This window comes from Schistocerca cancellata, chromosome 2 (assembly GCF_023864275.1).
Source record: "Schistocerca cancellata isolate TAMUIC-IGC-003103 chromosome 2, iqSchCanc2.1, whole genome shotgun sequence".
Lineage (NCBI taxonomy): Eukaryota > Metazoa > Arthropoda > Insecta > Orthoptera > Acrididae > Schistocerca > Schistocerca cancellata.
In genome coordinates this window covers 635,847,636-635,868,959 of record NC_064627.1, presented here as the reverse complement: position 1 = coordinate 635,868,959, position 21,324 = coordinate 635,847,636, and the positions used below count along the sequence as shown (strand labels likewise).

General features: G+C 38.6%; 1 protein-coding gene across 4 annotated transcripts in view; it reads right to left on the bottom strand.

The window, feature by feature from the left end:
- The window catches only part of LOC126162305 (pleckstrin homology-like domain family B member 1), a 1,095,423-nt gene that overhangs the window by 265,407 nt on the left and 808,692 nt on the right, over positions 1–21,324 (bottom strand). For all 4 annotated transcript variants that reach the window (XM_049918725.1, XM_049918724.1, XM_049918726.1 and 1 more), the window contains 5 exons: positions 16,521–16,694; positions 7,858–7,980; positions 7,447–7,598; positions 3,810–4,291; positions 1,764–1,989 (listed from right to left, as the gene is read on the bottom strand). In XM_049918725.1, the coding sequence (XP_049774682.1) occupies positions 1,764–1,989; positions 3,810–4,291; positions 7,447–7,598; positions 7,858–7,980; positions 16,521–16,694 (1,157 nt within the window). The remainder of the gene's footprint in view (positions 1–1,763; positions 1,990–3,809; positions 4,292–7,446; positions 7,599–7,857; positions 7,981–16,520; positions 16,695–21,324) is intronic.

Below are 21,324 nucleotides of genomic sequence, written 5' to 3'. Positions count from 1 at the left end.
TTTAGTAGTACAGAAACCCTACAGGTTTTTTGAAATGCTTTCCCCTGTATTAGAGTCGACTTTTGTTTAGTCACTTTCTAATTTTCTAGCTAAGTGTTGCAGTTTTATGGGTGTGCATATGCTTGGTAAGAAGAGGCACATATTGCAATTTGGAGTCATTAGCCAGCTGGATGCTAGTATTTAATGAATGAGATGGTCTTTGCCAATTACACCAATAAACTGTGTGTGTTTCCTCATACACCTGAAGTGTGGCAGTTTTGTGTGACTTTTGCCCATTGATTCTGCGAAGATTATCAGCACAAGTTGGTAGAAAGCAGCTGGAGATGGTATATGAATTGTTGGCAGTGTATATTTTCCAGTCTAGTCATCACATCTTTAAATCTTTCTGATATTGTCAAGTAGCTACATGGCATTAATCTTTGGTTTCAGGACACTGAAAAATTTAACCCTGTCTTGTGTCCCATAGCAAAGCTGGTGACCCTTACACAGGCTGGTCTTATTAGTGTAGCAGTCCTAAAAATTACTCCGGGTCCACCAATAAACTTTTACGAGTAAATCTCAGGGTAGTATGTCATATAATTTGTTCTGTGTGCCACACACAAGCTAAGAGTGTGTGGATTATGTCTACGTATGCGCATCGTGTGACACCACAGAAACTCTGTGGATGAGATGAAAGGCAAGTTACATGTTGAGAAAGTGCAGATAGGTAGATGGGTAAAAATTTATGTATACAGATAGGTGAATAGAAAGAAAGACAAAAAAGTGGTATTGATCATTGAACAAAAGTAAGAAGAAAGAGACATACTGCAGTCTGTGAGTTATCAATTTTAGTATGCGATGAAAAACTGAAGTTTTAAATTGTTACATCCGGTTAATGCAGTACAAGTAACACACATACTCACATTGGTATATTTAATATCTGTCAGAATGCAGTTTTGGTTTTGGGTGTAGCTGCATGTATAAATAACCTATCATAGTTTAGATAATTTATTTTTATTGTAATGACTAGTTTAAAATTGAATTAGGCCTTCTTCAGACATACAAAATGGAGAAGATGGAACCATCAACTGGTGCATGTTATCAGAAACATTGTGTCAAGCACTACAGCACAACTGAATGATTTCAATAACAAACACTAAACATTTACTACTGCACTTTGAAATGTGAGTCTGAAGTATTAATGTGATTATCAACAGATCTCATTACTTTCTGGACTAAAACTTTAGCTCACTAGCAGCGTAAGAGTCCATGACTGATTTGCCATGTTATTCACAAATAGTCTGAAAATCCTTTTGGAAGATGTAACTAGAGAAATTTATGTCTAGTTGATATGTTACTAGCTGTACAAGACAATGTACTTTATTTTATAGAACAAAATCTGGAAAATGATATTCCCCTTGCACCTTATTTACCAACCATGGTAGAAGCAAGCAATTTTGCAAGTTGCTTAAAAAGTCAAGGAAGAAAGTTTTTGTTCAGGGCAGTAAGTTATACATAAATTTTTTCTTAAACAAAGATTCTCAGATTGATTATTTACTGACCAAAAATAAACAAGTCACAAGAGTACCATAATTAATTTTCACTTTAATCTTTGTTGATTCTTGGCCACTACACTGCTGCAAGAAGCTCGCATGACATTTTTGATAGAAAAACACAGTTACTCTCAATAAATTCCATCATCAATATTGATAACAACATGGAACAATATACTTCTACAGCTTCAACTTCCTTTATTACAATAAATTAAGGGAAATTTCTCAAACCTGCTTCCGTTTTATCTCCAGTTCTTCTTTGCGAGCATGGAGATCCTCAATGCTACAACTGGATCCAAAACTGGGGGTAGGGCTGTTCACACGATGCCTCATCATTTCGTAGCTATTGCCACCAGCTGAAGAGGTACGCCGATGGCCGGATGATAAAGGACTAGTTGTAGACGCACGAGGTGGTGATGGTGTTACACTGCGGGGACTATGATATCCACCTTTGTACCTGTATTATTATGAGGAAGAGATACAAAGTCAGTGACAACACAATATTTCAACAGAACTATCTGAATAAACATGAGCTCTGATGAAACAACTTATAATGAAAAGAACTGGCACTTCATACACAAGTATGTATTTAGGACATTTGAAGCACATGTACAAAATTTTGCTGTTTCTAACCATGACCTTATGCAGCTATTTAATATTTTTTGGTGAACAGCGAAAAAGATAAAAAGAGAAAGAAAGACAGAACACTTCACTGGGAAATGAGAAATCATTTAAAGACTTGTGTCCTAGTATTGTTCTTGTCTCTTTCGCATAAGATTAATGATAAGCTTAATGGCAGGAGAGGGAACTAGAAAAGGCTAAGAGTTTAAATAGGTAACACTCCACAGAGAAGAAGGAAACGTGTTAACTGGAGGGATTAGAATGGGTGGGCATTACAGCTGAGGTAGATGATTAGAAGAAAGGAAAAAAAAAAGAAAAAAGAAAAAATCAATGCACAACTTTCACTTCTCATAGCTTTCTACGGGTAACTTTCTCTTTCTTTTATGAAGTTAAATTTTAGTTTCATAAATATGCTTGTTAAAATACACAATGAAACTAAGACTGGAAAACATTCTAAGTGTAACTAAAGAATATTTTTGCGTACTGAAATTCTGAGAGTAGTTGTTGCAAAAGGTGATAATGTGTTTTAATATCAACCCAATAAAGTAAAGTACAGGGTGTACATAAAGTCCGTAAACACTTTCAATTATTTATTGCACAAGAACCAAACATTGTACGGATATCATACACATTTTGAAGAGAAACCCTGAAAGTCTTTTTTCATATATACCACCACATTGTCATTTGATAATTTGCCGTTAGTCAGCACTAGTCGCAAACATGGAGAGTTCAGGCATGGAGCGAGCTTTCTGTGTGTTGGAGTTCGACAAAAACAAGTGTGCTACAGCTGTTCAGTGTATGTTTAGAACCAAGTGTGGTAAGAAGCAACCAACAAGGAAGGCCATTTACCACTGGTACAACAAATTTGTTAAAACTGGGTGCTTGTGCCCGGCAAAGAGAAGTGGACATGCCAGTGTAAGTGAAGTGAATGTGGAGTGCGTTTTATGAAATGGCCTCCCCGATCATCAGATCACACTCTGTGTGACTCTTTTCTGTGGGGGCACATTAAAGATCTGGTGTATGTACCACCACTACCATGTGATGTAGCAGAGCTCCGGGAGAGAATACGGGAAGTGACTGCCACAGTCAATGATGCCGTGCTGGGATGGATGTGGCAAGAATTCAGTTACCGTATTGATGACTGCTGGGTCATTCATGGTTTGCATATCGAATGTTAGTAAAACAAACTTTCAGAGTTTCTCTTCAAAATGCAATATGTATGACATCAGTACAATGTATAATGCTTGTGCAATAAATAACTGAAAGTGTTCCCGGACTTTATGTACATGCTGTACACTATAAACATCTATTTCATCTTTCCTTAAGCAGATTTTGGATTCCTCTATTCCTGAAGTCTGAGTGACTTGTGCATCTAGTATAATCTATCCATCTTCCCTCACTTAGCACTAATAGCTCTGAAAGCTAGAATTTGTTTATTACTTTTCAAAGCACTACTGGAAATACTGGAAATACTGGAATTTTTCTTTCTGGAGTGAAATACTTGTCAGCCATTCTGTCTCTTTAATTTTATAGTTTTATCATATTTTATGACAACTTTATTGAGTTTATTTAGAGCATAGAGTTCTATGCATTAAAAGTAATATAATTTAAAGCGTAGAATATATAGTTTAACCATTACAATACAGTTTGACTTACCACGGTAGTGGATTTCTATTGAAGGCTGGACTTGGTGTTGCAATGCTCCTGTGAGATTCTGCTTGAGGGTTTACATTTTCGTAGGCTGATGGGCTGCCTGCGTGGGGGCCAGCACCCGATCGAGGTGACCACGATGGCGTAGGGGTTGCACTTTGTGATCTTGAGCCTCCATTTATCATTGCTGTGGGAGTTCCACTATGTCCAGCTACTACATTGTTTGCTTGTATGTTACTAAATGCTGATGAATTGCCACTGTGAGTACTGTTGAAGGCACTGGGGTTACTGTAGTTAGGATTTGTTGGTGTAGCACTGCGAGATTTAACATTTGGTCCAAGCACTGCGGAGGCTGGTGAGTTAACTGTAACACTGTTCGGTGGGAAAACTTTTGGAGAAATGTGCTGGCTCTGCTGCAGACTGGATGCTGGTGAAGGTGGAGGTTTAGATGCACCATTAGCACGAGCTAGATATTCAAACTTGGAAACCTAGTACAAAAATGATGCATTTGAAATTTGTCACTCAATGCACAATTTAAAGACAGAATAAAAGTCAATAGAGGTACTTTTATCATAAATTAATACCTCTGTTAATTAATCCCTAACACATCATGATGTCAAACAGATTGTAAATAGTAAATTTACACATATGTTTATGAATTAAGGGATTAGTGGGAGGTACACTGAGAGTGAAGGAATGCGAGGGAATGTGGAGAAGCACACAGAGTAACAGTAAGAAATAAGACAGGGAAAGGTGTCAGAGAGGGAGATGGTGTCCAGTAAAAAAGAAACTGGCAAAATGACAGCCTAGAGACAGAGAAAAAGGTGGAATGAAATGGGAACAGGAAAAGGGGGAGGGGGTAGGCAGCAGACAGGGATTAGAGGAAGTGGAGAGCAGAGTGGGTTCAGGAACAGAGGGCATGTTGCAGGGAGAGTTCCACAGTACAATTCTGAAAAGCTTGTGTTGTAATAGGAAGGGGAGGGGACTCTGTGCACAGGGATGGAAACAGACAATGAGTAGGTTGTGTATGTGTGGGAGTATGCTTGAGGGTTAATTGGTAGCATTGTGAGGAAAGTATTTCAAGGCATGATGAGAGTGAACTGAAGTGCTAACAGTGAACATGATTTGGTTTTTGCAGTCATGGAAAGCATCAGTCATCCAAAATGCAGCTTGCCCTTTTCTCACATGAGATCCAGTGAACCATGGATGAGGAACAACAGGCAGATTCCATATACTTTCATTTCTAGAAAGCATTTGACATGGAGACCCACTGCAGGCTGTCAGCTTATGTCTGAGCACATAGATTATGTTCCCAGATATGTGAGTGATTGGAAGACTTTTTAAGTAACAGAGCTTTGTACGTTGTCCACCATGCTGCATGTACATCAGAGAGAAGTGTGTCTTGTGAAGTGTCCCAGGAAAGTGTAATAGGATCACTCTTATTTCCTATATACATAAATGATCTGATGGACAAACTGAGCAGCAATCTGCAGCTGTTTGCTAATGGTTCTGTGGTGTATGGCAAGGTACCATTGCTGAGTGACTGTAGGAGGATACAAGATGATTTAGACAAAATTTACATTTGGTGTGATGAATAGCAGCTTGCTCTGAATGTATAAAAATGTATATTGGCACAGATGAGTAGGGGGGAAAAAAGGGGTCCTATTAGGTTCAAATACAGCATCAGAAGTGTGCTGCTTGGCACAGTCTCACTGCTTAAATAACTAGGTGTAACACTGCAAAGTGATACAAAATGAAACAAGGAGTTAAGGATGGAAGTAGGGAAGGCAAACAGTCAACTTCAGTTTATTGTGAGAATTTTAGGGAAGTGCAGCTCATCTGTAAAGGAGACCATGTGCATAACACTAGTGTAACCCATTCTTGTGTACTGTTCAAGTGTTTGGGAATGCCACCATGTTATATTAACGGAAGGCATCAAAGCAATTCAGAGGCATGTTGCTACATTTGTTACCAGTACAGTCGATCAGCACACAAGTGTTACAGAGGTACTTTGTGATGGCATCCCTGAAGAGAAGACAGTGTTCTTTTCATGAAAAACTGCTGTAAAAATTTAGAGAACTGGCAATTGAAGGTGACTGCAGAATGATTCTTCTGTCGTCAATGTACATTTCACATAAGGACCACAAAGGTAAGTTGAGAGAAATTAGGGCCTCACTCTATTTGTGAGTGGAAAAGTAAAGGAAAAGACCAACAGTGGTACAAGGTGCCCTCCACTATGCATCATATAGAGGCTTGATGAGTATATATGTAGATGTAGATAGTACTGTTGAGTGATGTGAGAACTGCATCAGGTGTCTTTGGAGAGAGGATATGAGAGATGTTTTTGGACAAGATAATTAGTTTTGTTACTATGACCTGATTATGGAAGTATTTTACATTAGTTGATATTTAGTATAGTCAAGTTGCTGCAAGAAGACACGTGACAGTTGCAGTGGGCTGGGCCCAGCAGCTTCGCGCGCCTACTGGCACCAGTCACATTATGCAGTTTTGTAAACATATCTGTGCCAATGGCTCAGTGTTGCCAAAACTCTGTAGACGGCTATTTCTTTTGCCTGCAGCCATTTGCACTTCATAGCTGAAAGCCAGCAACAGGGCTGCCAGCTGTAAGGGCTCAACTTACACCAACCTGACTATCGATAGTTTAAGAAAAAATCCATGGCACAATTTTCAGTTTTGACACTTTAATGTCAAGTGACTTGTTACTTCATCCTCTATCTTAGGCATCATATAGAAGGGGTACATGGTGGCACACCACTTTATAAGCCATTAATGTTGGCTATTGAAATAAGCACAACTAGGATAAAGAGTTGCTTAGATTTGATCATGAGACTGAGTGCAATGTTTGCATATAATTCTTTAATGTATGGAGATCAAACATGTGTCCTCTGTACAGCAGCCTGATATACTGACTTCTCAGCTAGGAAGGATTCTGACTTTTCAGCTAAGGAGGCACACACTTGAATATTTCAAAGTGAAAAAAGTAAGATGGGTACATAGTTCTTGATAAGCAATGCTGCACCATTTCAAAATAATGATCAGTCTTTGATATATAGGTCTTACATCTCCGACTGTTGGAGAGAGGAAGTAATATATTCAGGAAATATTTAGAAAATGAATGGCGATTTACAGGAAAGCTGGGAGGAACTGCAAGTGTTGCATAACATTATCAGCTAATTTATAAATAAGATTTCTAAAATGAACTTAGCATCTTAATTAATGTGCAACACACTATTACTGTGTGTCCCTTCATTTTATTTTGAACTGAGATATCACTGATTTTATTTTGAGTGATTTAGAATTTGGATCACAGAGTGCTTTATCATAGAATGCTGTATTCTTAAACATCTATGATTATAGATAGATTAGGAGTATACCAACAATCCATTAATCTTTTTCTCGTTAAAAAGAAGGCCATGTTATAAGGATCAAGAGCACAAGCATGTCATTGAGTTGAAAGCTTTAACTGCACAAGCAAAATGAGAGATGCCTTGTGCATGTATGTTACTGAAATAGCTATGATTAAAATATCCAATTTATGAAGCTGTGTTTGAATCACTTATACAACTACTATAAAACATTATATGATACCTTATTAAATAATTAATACAGTGAGTTGACTTACTTTTCCTAAAACACAGCAGTCTTCACTTGTGCAGCTGCTGCTGTTGCTTACATCACCCCAGCTGTCACGAGGTGATCTCCGAGGAGCTACAGGAGGTTTCTTGTCAAACTGCATCTGTTGACTGTGTTGATTACTGTCATCAGTATCAGTCCCTGAAACAAATCATAAGTCAGGTGTTTCTTAGTATCTTATTTACTACCAATATGACTATCTGTGAGTGTACTTTGAATATGGAAAATAGTAAAGGTGCGAAAACGATAGTCAGATTATTTCAGATTTAAAAGTCTGTCACATGTAGTAACAGGTTCATTTTTTGGCAAGAAAGAGCTCACATGCCAACATAATCAATTATAACGAGGTATCTGAGATATTAAAGAACTACTGAAGAGTACTGTTGTTACCCTTACTCACCTGACAAAAAACTGAGTGGCACCATTGAAATTCTTGTGTTTGGCAAGATGCTCTTCATCAGGCGTGCTTCAGCAGGATGGTTGAAGCGCAAGTAGTTTGATCTACCAATGCAAATCATTGAACCTGTAAAACAAAGTGATCTGACTATTCTGTGTTTACCTTCTGTGCTCAGACTCATCAATTGAAGCTATTTTATTTTACAAAGACATAAATTATGTTCTTCATATAATTCCATATGGGGTGCAGTGGTGTATCAATAAAATGTCAGTGTGAAAATAGGCTTCTTCTCTTCCTCTTCATCTATTCTTCCCATTTTCATTCATTCGTAATGTTTTATAGGTTCCATGAAGGAGGAGAACCTTTGAGGTTGTCGAATGAATCAAATATACACTATCAAAATTCAAGCAACTCTTAGAAAATTCATTAAGAACAAACTACCACTATGACACTGAACAAAGAATCTCCTTTTTCAGTTATATTAAATAGCTGCCATTTATCATTTATTAATTGTTTACTGTTCACCCAGTTTCACTAGCGTTTTTGAAAGAAAATAGTTATTCCTTATCTAACTGATATCTTGAGAACTAGGTGACTTTTATACATAAGGTTATGTATAACAAGAATAATGTTTTTCTATTGTTCTTAAATCTGTAAATCCAAGGCACTAAAATGAAGAGAATATTGTTTAAAATGAGAGAACAGAGTTAACAGAGCACATGCAGGAGAGGACTGAGTAACAGATTGTAGAAATTTATTTTGAATGTTTCCATATGCAAGGTATCAGCTGTTTTAGATTTTTATATTTCTGAATAATGAGTATTGAGTAAGGCTAGTTATTTTGATATAATAATAATAATAATAATAATAAGGGCTTCTACTCATAGGGTGCATCTCCCATGCCAAACAGGCCTCAGCAGATGTACTGTACAAAGAGTGTTCCACAATGCCCCATCTATTCCATATCCACTCCTACAGTCCTCCCTCATTTATGCAGATACCCAGACCATGCTGTGATGCAATCCATGTCAAGAGGTGCATGGTGAATAGAAATATGTGTCATTAATGGAGCCTCCCTGAGTAAGTAGCCTTGCACCATGTGTGGTCTGTTGGGTCAGCCAAATAAATCTCCAATTCTCATTAGACCAAAATTGAGAATGCAGAACAGAACAGAACAAAACAAAACAAAACAAAACAAAACAAAAACTGAGGGTTTTGATGACATCTCAAACAATCAGTCATTGGGGCTGGAACTGGTGGAAACTGTTTCCGTAATTTGGCAATAGACCAGTCCAAGAAATGGAAATGGTTACTGAGAAATTGGACCAAGTCAAGTTCATAGCTTTTCTGGGGCTCAGAGGAGGAGACTTCTCAAAATACAAAGGTAAGGAATGGCTTCCTAAACATAAATGGAGGGGTAAAACTTCCTGTAACCAAGACCTCAAAAAACTGTCTCAAAGTGAAGGGGGTAATCAAACCCATCTACCTACAAGACAGGCAACAAGAGGACAAGTGATAAGAGATAAACAGAACTGAACAAAGCTGAGTCAGGGAATAGGGAAACAGAGCTACATCACTCTACTCTCAGTTTTCAGGCTGTTGGTTACTCAACAGGAGCATCCACTGGTCAAAATCACTTCACAAGAGATGGAGCTTATTCAAATGGCTCCCTTTGAGAAGACTGGGGGGTGGGGGGGTGGGGAGGGGGGGTGACAAGTCCAGGATCCAAATTCATGAGGTTCTATCTCAACAAGTGTGTCCCATCTTTGTCTGTGTGTGGATATGAACAGGAGATTGGCTTAAGAAGGTGATGCCCAAAATACCCACAAGGGAGGAGGCAATGCAGCAGTAGAGCTCTACAAGACTGTAAAGATATCAATTTGGGTACCAAATCTTCTTAAGGATGCTTCTACAGAGATTCTGTTTGAGAAAATAAGGGTGTAGAACCAAATCTTGGCAGAGGTCTGGGGCTAATCAACCAAAAGGTCGTACTGGTTGGCTAAATTCTTGTGCTGGAAGCCTGAGAAAAATTCCTGAGGGCAGTGCAGAACCAGGACATGAAACTGTACTTAGGGTTCACACAGGTTACTGTCAGGATAATCAAAGACACTGGAAGTGAGCATGGCAGTAACATGGAGGCTGCAAGTGTTGCAGATAAATGTGCAGCACATTAAAGGAGTAATTTCCACCATGAGTTATCTTCTGGGAGGGAGGAGGTGGACATGAACCCAGTCCAGGAACCCTACCTTTGTGAATAGGCCATTTCAGGCCTTGGAGGAACTGGACGTAAATTAATGTATGGTAACACTAGATTGTATGTGCAGACTACATGTTTAGCCCAGTGAGTAAAACAGTCTTTTATTTTCAACAATTGGCATGCTACAATGCTGCCTTTTCATGTATTCCTCAGGTATGAATTCCAGTTCTCACTAGTAGCATACCAACTCCTGTGGCGCAAAGACGCGTAAAGAAATTGTCGTTGAAGTCTGTGGGCTATGCCTGTAGCTGCCCTACAATTTGTGGAAGTTAAATTTCTGATTGCATAAGTTGAGAAACTGAGGTAAATATGATACAATTACTGTGATAAATATTACAAAAGCATTGCGCATTTTATAGTATTGTTGTTTGTACGCATTTTTGCAGTTAGAACTATTTCTTATTTTTTATACTGTATATTTAGATGGCGAGTTACATAAATAAGACACATGAACAGATTCAAAGATGGCTACTGCAGGCTGATGAAGATTATGGTGGTTTGAGTCAAGTGAGGAGGAAGAAGGACTTGTGGAATAAAATGTCCTACCTGTCTCTCCTCACAAGTCTGATACAGAAGAGGAAGTTGAGGAAGACAATACTGAAGAAGATTTGATTTGATATGCCTCTGTCGGCTTTGGCTACCTTTCAACCTCATTATGGCGTGAACTGAAGCAAGTTCCCAGCACCCACTTCAAGAACCAGATCTCTCAACATTTTGGTTTGTCTACCAGGCCATAGGTTTAGCAAAAGATGCTAAAACAGCTCTTCTATCATTTCTGCTATTTTTCAATGATGATGTTTGTAACATTCTCATTGATTCAACAAACATTTACACTGATACCATAAAAAGGAAATATCAAAGAGACAGAGGTGCATCTCATACTGACCTGATAGAAATCAAGGTACTTTAAGCATTTTATTAGTAATTGGAATTTACCATGCAGGTGAAGAAATCTAAAGGACTTCTGGGATAATTTGAAAGATACTGGTATTGAATTAGTATAAACACCTATGTCACAGAATAGATTCAAATTACTACTGTGAACTCTCCACTTTGATAATATAAGAGACAGGCAGGCTCATCAACTAAATGACCTATTACTAACACAATGCTTCAGAACGGTATGAAACATTACACTTCAAGCAAAAATTTATGACTGATAAGCTGTTAGTCACTCTTGAGAGATGCTGCAGTTTCGTGATATACATGCCAAAGAAAGCAGCATTATGGTAGTGGATGTCAAGTATACATATGCCTATAATTTTGAGATTTACATGGACATGCAACCGTAGGAACCATTTTCAAATAAAGTGCCCGATATTGTCCATTGAATTCTGAGTCCATTGTATGGACGGATGCAATATCACTTTAGACAACTGGTTTACTACTGTGCCTACATGCAAAGAACTTTGTACTCACTAGATTAGAGTTGTAGAAACACTAACAAAGAATAAACCAAAGATTTTTGAATTATTAAAAACAACAAAAAACTGAAAAATAAACAAATCCATTTTCAGTTTTCAACCTGATTGCAGACTTGTCAGTTATATGCCAAAGCAAAATGAAGTAGTTCTATTGTTATCTACACTTCACAATGATGACGAAATTGATGCTGTTAGTGGTGATGCTAGAAAACCAAAAATCATCATATTTTGTAACCCAACGAAGTGTGGCATTCATATTTTTGACAATGTTTGGACAACACGACGTTACGGGAAACAGTCACTGATGGTCTCTAACACTGTTTTCCAATTTTGTGAATATGGAGGGCGTAAATGGTCTTGTGATGTATCAGATGAACAACTATGAAATGAAAGTTGTCTGCCTTCACTACCTACAAGTAGTTTGATTCGCACTAGCAAGACCTTCTATTGAGCGTTGAATATCACAGAAAAATGTACTCAGAGCTATCAAACTGAAAGGCAGACTATTTCTTGGACTTCCAGAAAAACCCTGTTACACTTACTCATGAAGGAATTGGCTATTGTTCTTTTTGTAGCAGGGCTCACGATCACAGCACACTAAACAATGTAGCAGATGTATGAGACGCATTTGTAGCGATCATCTGGCTCCCTTTACCTTGAATGTATGCCAATTGAATGAAGATGATCATGAAAAATTGTTTATTGGTTTCATTATAAGATCAGAAATCAGGAAACTAACAAGTATTATTATTAAAAATAAAATTAAGTGAACATCACCAAAACTGGTGCTTCAACATTGATTTTTTAAAGAGTTTTTTTTATTTCTTTGTTCACAATAGTTAAAAAGTTAAATTTTATTAATTTTGTGTGTAAAAGTGATAAATATGTTTTGTTTTTAATTAAGGTGTTTTCTTTAAGTTATATCCTAATTTGCAGATAAGATAATTTCTTGTTGGGCTACATATGCAGCCTGTTTGTGCACTCAAGGAGTGTTTATGGGCTCATGGACTCTAGTGTTAATGATCTAGAGAATAACAAAACATATTAAGAAAGGAGTTTCATTCATGCCAATGGTGGACTTCTGTTCCAGGGACTTAGTGACCATCAGGATGATGCGGAAGGAAACATGAGAGAAATTGAATTGGCCTTGACTTACCTTCCGTATGAGGAAAGTACTACTCCTTCCCAGGAAATGATGGGACTGGTAAGCAGCTGCTCACAGCAGAATGAACAACTGCTAGTTGGTTTTGATACCAGTGCCCACAACCTGACATGGGGAAGTACTAACACTCAAGTTTTTACCACAGAATAATTTGGAAATCTTGAATAGGGTTAGGGAACCCACCTTCAGAAATACAGAGAAAGAAGCATTTGACATAACCTTTGGGTTCACTCCAATGGGTTATTATGTTGAACAATGGTATGTGGCATTTGAAGCCATTCTTACCTGACCACATGTATATTAAGTGCGAGACTGGAATGGGCATTAAACAAATCATAGCCTATAGGATCATGTAAGAAAGACTGGGGCTCATATAGGAAAGACCCTAACTCTCACTTATCGGAAGTCAGAAAATCAATAATGAAACCAGTAGACTTTGAGGACATTCGCTATCAAGACCTCAATTTTTAGAAAACTGCCCAGTCACCAAGAAGTGGATAAACAGAAATGTACCTTGGTGGAACAACAAACCATAAACCTAACAAGAAAGAGAGGACAATGGAAAAATATCAGAAGGTCCTTAGCAAATAAAGCCTTGTAATCAAGAAAGCAAGCAAAACTATCATTCTAGAAGGTATACTGTGAGGAAGTGAAAGGTACAGCTACTTGCACCAGACTTCACAAAATTCCACAAGAATACTATCTAATCCAGTAGGATTTCCAAGGAAGGAAGATGGTGAGTACACTAGGACAGTGAGTATGTCACTGAATGTGCTCCTTAAGGTTCACTTCCCTCAAAGCACACTTGCAATAACACAAACCAGGAATCTGTCCCCGAAAGGAACTGATTTATAAGCAATCAAAGGGAAAACTGAGAATCTGCCAGAGAAAGTGCTGATTAATAATAATAATAATAATAATAATAATAATAATAATAATAATAATAATCCAGTGGGAAGTTTAAACATTTCACCCACTCAGTCCAGATCTACTTAAAATAGCAGGAGAAGGTTTAATTAGATTCTTGTGCAGACTGTTTATGGTTTGCCTAGCAGCAGGAAACATTCCTACTTCTTGTGGGACACAGAGGGTTGTTTTCATTCTGATGCCAGGGAAAACTGATGATACCAAGGCTAAGGATATGAGACTGAGAAATCTGTGCTCATTTAATCAAAAGACATTAAAAATATCTGTTGATGTGGATGGCAGGGAAAAAGAGGTTAACTGTGGTTCCTTTACATGTAAACTATCTCACATATCAACCAGACAAATCATGTGGAAAACACTTCAACTTGTTGGGAAGGTGGAGAAATCTCTACATGTTCTGGAAATTGTTCTCTGCGTCATTCTGGATATTGAGGGTGCTTTTAGCAATATGAACTTCGAATCCATGATTGGAGTTGCCGAAGAGCATAGCACTGAGACCACTATATGCAAGTGGACTAAGACCATTCTAAGTAGGAGATAGGTAGAAGCCATTATGATGAATGGCAAAGTCATTGACACCACTAGGGGATGTCTACAAGGAGTGTTGGTTGGTTGATTTGGGGGAGGGGACCAAACAGTGAGGTCATTGGTCCCATCAGATTAGGGAAGGATGAGGAAGTAAGTCTGCAGTACCCTTTCAAAGGACTCATCCTGGCAATAGCCTGAAGCAATTTTGGAAAATCTTGGAAAAGTTGAATCAGGATGGTCAGATGGAGGTTTGAGCCATTGTCCTCCCAAATGTGAGTCCAGTGTGCTAAACACTGTGCCACCTACAAGGAGGAGTTTTGTCTCCACTGCTATGGAACCTAGTGTTGAATGAATTCATTTAAGAGCTAAATATTTCAGGCTATTTTTGCCAATGATATGCAGATGATTTACTCCTAGTAATACCTGACAAATTTGCTAGTACTGTTAGAACAGTGGCACAATGTACACTGAACACTGTGGAAAACTGATGCCAAAAACAGGATCTAAGGGTCAGTCCCAGATAAACTAATACAGTATTATTGCTGAGGAAGCATATCCAACACACACAATGGAGTCTTATTATCCTTTCAGTAGAGGGGATAGTGAAGTATGTGGAGGTAACCTTGGATGTGAAACTATGATGGCCTTTTCACTTAAGAATCTATGTTCCAGGGTAAAAGGTACTGTTATGAACATGAGAAAGGTGTGTAGTAATCACAGGAGTATGTACTGGATGCACGTAACTGTAATAAGACCCATGATACTTTATGGGACTACAGTATTGTGGAATAAAGTAGAAAATACGGTGGTTGCTAAGGAGCTTGGCGAAGTAGAGAGACTGGTCTGCTGAGCCATAGCAAGTGGAACAAGCTGCACTGCCACACTGGGATGGGGACCATGCTGGACATTCTCCCATTACACCTTTGGATTGTGCTGATAGCAGTGGCAGAGGCATACGGGTTACAAACAGGATACAACTGGATACCTTTAGGGTATCCAGAATCTCACATCAGTATAGTGAGTGCTGTAAATATAGGAATAGTCAGGGAAATTGTGGCTGATCATACAGTAACTTCCAACTGCTTCAATAATCCTTTCAATGTAACAGCTGTAAAAAGGCAGCAGTGGAAGAACAGACCATGACCATTCAGGAGACATAATCTAGTTCACTGAAGGACTGAAAACATAACAAGGGCTCTGGGGCTGGAGTAAATGGGGTACAGCCTAGACTAGGGAGACAGCAGTCTTTCTAGAGAAGCTAGCTACAGCATTCCAGGAAAAAGTATCCTCTGTCAGGTTGTGCATGAAGGAGAATTTGCATCAAGTGCTACAAGTATCATAGTATTTACGTTTATTCAGATAGCCAAGCAGCCCTGGAATCTCTATCAAACTTTGCAGTGAGATCAATGATCATTGGAGAATGGCATGAAGCTCTTGTGGGACTAGGGGAAATCAACAAGGTAAACCTGCTGTGAGTCCGTGGTTAGTCAGGAATCAGTGGCAGTGCACAAGCTTACAAGTGTGATGACTCAATTTACTGGACTGAAATCTGCCCTAATCATCATAAGGTAATGTTGAACTCAAAACTAAGTAGCTGGATGAGAAGACAGGATGTAGAATATTAAACTATGATTCAAAAATAAAAACATGAACGCCAATGATGAAGAAGCAATGCTTCGAGAGAAGTTCTGTAACCCTGGACTTGAACAGGAGACAGAATAAACTCATGGTAGGAATTATGGCTGGCAGAGGAACTTTAAGAAACACCAACATACGATGGGAGTTGATGGGGATGCCTGTAAGTGTAGACCGTGTGATGAGGTGGATGGAACCACACCATGTCTAACATTCCAGTGTGAAGCATTGGAGGGCAAAAGACACAGAAGATCTGTGTCCATTAAGTAGTGAAGAAGTTGGGTCTTATAAGGAACTAGTAAAGGGTCTTGTACTACTCTTTAAAGGGTACCATATTACTAGAAACACAGGGAGTGAAACCCCACAATAAACTAAGTTTTGTTGTGGGTAACAGTGGGCTGAGATCACTGTGTTTTTGTCTCCTTGCAATTACCAAATAAAAACAATCCTGTCTCGAATACTTATGTTTCTGTGTTTCCAGCCAGTAGTACCTTGAATAGGTCTACGAGTACTTTCAATGATCCAGTTATCATTTCTCTTTAATGCTCAAATGACTGGATGTTACTTTTGAAACAGCCATAATGTTTGAATTTTAACTGTCAATTTATGAGGACATTCCTTTGAAAGTTTTGTAACAGACAGTAAACCATACTAAGTAAATGGGTCTACTGTATAATATCGGAATAAAATATTTATAGACATGCAGAAGAACACACAGGACTATGAGACATACCTTGTGTTAGTCTGGTGGGCGTAAAAGCCTGCAGGCCATCAACAGCTGTCATGGCTGCCAGAGGGAACAGTGTGACAACTCCTGCGTTGTTCTCGATGTGGCAGTGTACAGGCTCAACACCAGTGCCCTGCACCACAATGTCCATCGATGGATCCGACCCAAGGCTCACCCGACCTGCAGGAAAACCACATTGTATCTAGTGACAGGCTCACATGTTTACCTTGCCAGGGTATACTGGTAACTTCATTATAAAGAAATATAGAAAATATCATTTATTGCAGAAAATATATATTCTGAGGTTCATAGACCTGTGCAACCTGTTGGTCTTTATATTAATTTTTATTTTCTAAGCTAGCTATGTAAGTACATCACCTTAATCTACAGAAATTCCTGCCACTTTCCATTATAATTTTCATCTCTTTGATCATATTTTTTCATGCTGTTCCATAAGTCTGGAAACTCCTTTACGGTTTACGTCTGTTGAAATTGCTTGAGAACACTGGCACAATTGTTTTGTGATGTCTTTCAGTATCTGATAGCGTTGGCCCCGGAGCTGTATTTCCCCAAAACCAGAAAGGTGATTTTTGGAGGGTGCCAAGTCGAGACAAACGTGAGGACTCTTACAAAATACAGGTTGTCACACTCAAACCTCACTGATTTCAAGGACCCAGGAGAGAAAAACCACAGTAGATATGACAATGAAAAATGCACCACGTTGTAGAGCATCTCAAAGAATTTATATTCACGCGTCAGAAGTGCCAAGTATCGTCGCCAGAGTGCAGCATGGTCGCATAAAGTGAAAATGGCGTCTTCAAAGTAGTACATGCGGAGCAGTAGTGTGGTTTGCAGAAACAAAATCGCCAATTACTGTGCAAAGAAATCATAGTCGTGTGTACGAATGTGATCCACCTGATGTGAAAACAATTAAGGAATGGTGTAGGAAGTTTCTGGCAACAGGAAGTGTTCTGCAACATTCTGGTGGCGCACGTTACTGAGTTTCAGAAGACGCAGTGGAGGACATCAGACAAAAGTTTCTTATAAGCCCACAAAAGTCAATTCGTCAAGGATCTAGGCAACTTGATGTACCATGGTCAACATTGCATCGTGTAGTTCACCAGCACCTTCGTATCTGTGCTTAAAAAAATGCAAATTCAGCAACATCTGACGTCGAATGATAAACCACGCAGACAACAATTTGCTGCGGATATGCTGCAGTGTATTGATATGGATACCAGTTTCCTGGAAAGATGTTTGTTCTCAGATGAGGCAACCTTTTATCCATCTGGAAGGTTAATAGGCATAATGTTCGGATTTGGGGTTCTCAAAATCCGCACGTTGTCACTGAACATGTTCGCGATAGCTCTAAACTAAACATCTGCTGCGGGCTAATGCATGACAGGATTGTTGACCGTCCTTCTTTGCGGAACAAACAGTGAATGGGTCAGTGTATCTGGACATGTTAGAGCAGTTTGTGAACCCTCATATACAAGCCATGCAACCCAACATCATTTGTCAACAAGATGGAGCTCCGCTGCATTGGTCAACAGCTGTTCGCAAGTTCCTGGATAGGAAATTTCCTAATCGTTGGCTCGGATGCGGAGGACCCATTGCCTGGTCACCATGTTCACCTGAAATTATGCCGCTTGATTTCTGTGAGGATTCGTGAAGGACTGCGAGTATGCGACCAAAGTGGAAGATATTCCTACGTTGCGACATCGTATCACTGATGTGACTGCAACAATAACAGAGGAAATGTTACAAAGAACTTGGCAAGAAATAGAATATAGACTTGATATTCTTCGTGCTACAAATGGTTTACATGTAGAGGTGTATTGATGATAAATATATAAATTCTTTGATAAATTCTTTGAGATGCTCTACAATCTGGTGCATTTTTCACTGTCGTATCTACTGTTATTCTTTTTTCCTGGGTCTTTGAAATCAGGGATGATGGAGTGGGACACACTGTACTCTAATTACCACCACACTGACACAGTGTATGGCCATGTGAATCATGTTGTAAGATGACCTCCTTCGGACATTTATGACCTCCTTCCAAAGTAACTAAATGTAGCACTTGGTGTTTATGGTCTGTCCAAGTTCAAGAAACCTAAATGCAACATTCTGTACCCACAAAGACGCCACTTCTAACTTTCCCAGCAGATCGTAGTGCCATTGCTTCTCTTTTGGTAGCAAATCTGAATGGTGTCATTGCATCCTCTGGCATTTCGTTTCAGGCTGATGGTGATGCAACCAGAGTTTATCACATCTAATGTCCTGCACTACACTATAGCCTATCGCATTTTTTTTCAATTTCATTCATAGTGGCTAATCTGTGTTCTATAACAAATTCGTTATGTTTTTTCTCTTTGCGTACCAAGGAAATTAGAGAGGAACTGCTACGAGGCTAATGTTCGCTGATCACGTTCCAGCCGTTGAAATGTTACACGCCATCACAGATGAGTTTCAGCGTTAGATTTTTTTCTCTTTAACAGAAGATTTCAGCGACCGTGCACTGTCATAGTGGTACATTTGTGTCTGTCATTCATAAATATGGACTGTGGTCATGTAATGTACGTTAGTCACTACGTGTCAACACGCAGTGTAATGTCTGCAGGTTACAATTATGCAGACATTTTTATTATATTGTTGGAACTGCAGTTGCAACAAGGGTTTCTTTCGACTTGTTAACCACCGTTTTTCACAACATAACTGTCAATAATCTTCCAGCATTTGGCATGTGAAGATGTCAACTGAAAATTCGTTTTCAATTCTGATACTATTCGTTTTCACTGGCGATAACTAGAGTGTTAGGAAGATAAAAGGTAGCATGGTGCAAAATAAGGGGGATATGTTACACGGAGAAACTATTCCGAACCCAACGACATTTTTATTGCGCACTAGTCGTTGCTTGTGCTTCAACTCACTATACAAAAGGTCCAATAATGTTGTGTTGTATGAGCAAATCATTTTCTTCTCGTTCCTTCGAGTGCCAGAAAAAAGATCACCAAGAACTATACTCTTGAATGAATTTTTGATGCACTTTTTGCCTCCGCAAGCTTACTGGTAGGGATACAAACGATACATCGACATTCTGGAAACATTGAGGATTCGTCCATAAATATCTAGGTTAGCATCGATGTTTTGAATGGCGATAATCGCCGATGCATCGACGAAAAAGTACAAATACATCGACACCGTTGAACGATTGATCATTCATTCCTTTAGTGGATGCTCTCCATTCGATGTGTCGGGTATTTTAATTCGTGCAGTGCTGCATTTAATTTTGAACTAATAGGTAAGTAAAACATAAATTCCACAATTTATCATTTATTTCAGATAGTGTCCATTGAATTATGTACTGCGATCACTGGATATAATATAAGTGATTCTCATTGCCCAAGTAGCCATTGTACAAGGTGCCAAACCGTAAGAGAATAAAAAATATGAGACAATGAGTGATGTTTTTAAAACATACGTAAAGAATGCTGAAAACTATTGCATTACAGACGATATTTGGACAGAAACAATGTAAAATGAATCGGTTTTGGGCATTACTATTAACTTCGTAAACAACACTCAACTCCTCACCGGAACAACATGTGTTTCCGAACTGACAGAATACCACACATCGCTGTACATCATTGATAAACTGACATATTTTCTCCGACCGCAATATTTCAATTGAAAAGATTTCAGGCACCGTCACAGATAATGTCAGCAGTGTTATGAAGATCATCAAATCTGGCGAAAAAAAAAAATTATCCCTTTTTTTGCCCATAGGATTAACTTAGTCATAACTAAATTCCCTGATTATGTAAAACACTGAACTGAACTGATAAGTAATGTATGAGATAATGTTAATTGTATTAAAGATGGCGTCAATGCAAGTAACGAGTTATGGAAAATACAATAGAGACGGGACTAAAGGAAGGCGAAATTAAAAGAAAAAAAAATTATACTTGACATTCGCACAGGATGGAATTCGTGCTCGTATATGTTAGGATGATTCCTAGAGTTAGTGTCTGTGGTGGGAGTATAATCTTAACTAGACTTGAGGCTCCCCCAATGGTTTCTAGCAGCCAGTTAGACTGTGTCAAAGAAATGGCGGAACTGCTACGACCATTTGAAAACTTAACAAAAGAAATTTCAGGTGATCCCGTCAACCGGTTTTGTTCGGCAAACAGTTGAAAATATGCCTATAAATGAAAATTAAAGAAAAAAAAATAATCAACTGGCAAGAAGGATCGACAACTTAGAACAATGCGCCATTCTGGTAATTTCAGCTTTAAAATTCATGCACTTCAAAGATGCCGTCGCAAATTAAACGTAATTAGTTACTTAGATAAGTATGTACGAGGAATTAATATAGCTACGATCACGAACGACACATCCGATGTGTCGGATAAAGACGAGTCAAACATTTGGAAATACCACAAGCAGCTGGCACACACACACACACACACACACACACACACACACACACACACACACACACACACACAAAATGACAAATAAGTGATTCACATCTGCTGGAAACATTACTGTCATCTCCTGTTACACCAGTAAGAAAGAGATCATATTGAACTCTGGGAGATTATGAAGTCACTTTTGTCAAAACTTACAGAAATTGCAAAGGAGTATTTTTCCATCATCACACTATTCGTGCCAAGCAGGTGCCTGTTCTCAGAGGCCTGGGCAAAACATCATCCAGAAAAAAAAAACAGACTTCTAGGAACTATATTATCTACGCATCTTTTCTTAAATTCTGCGTTAAATTCTTATATTCACAGAAATTCGTTTT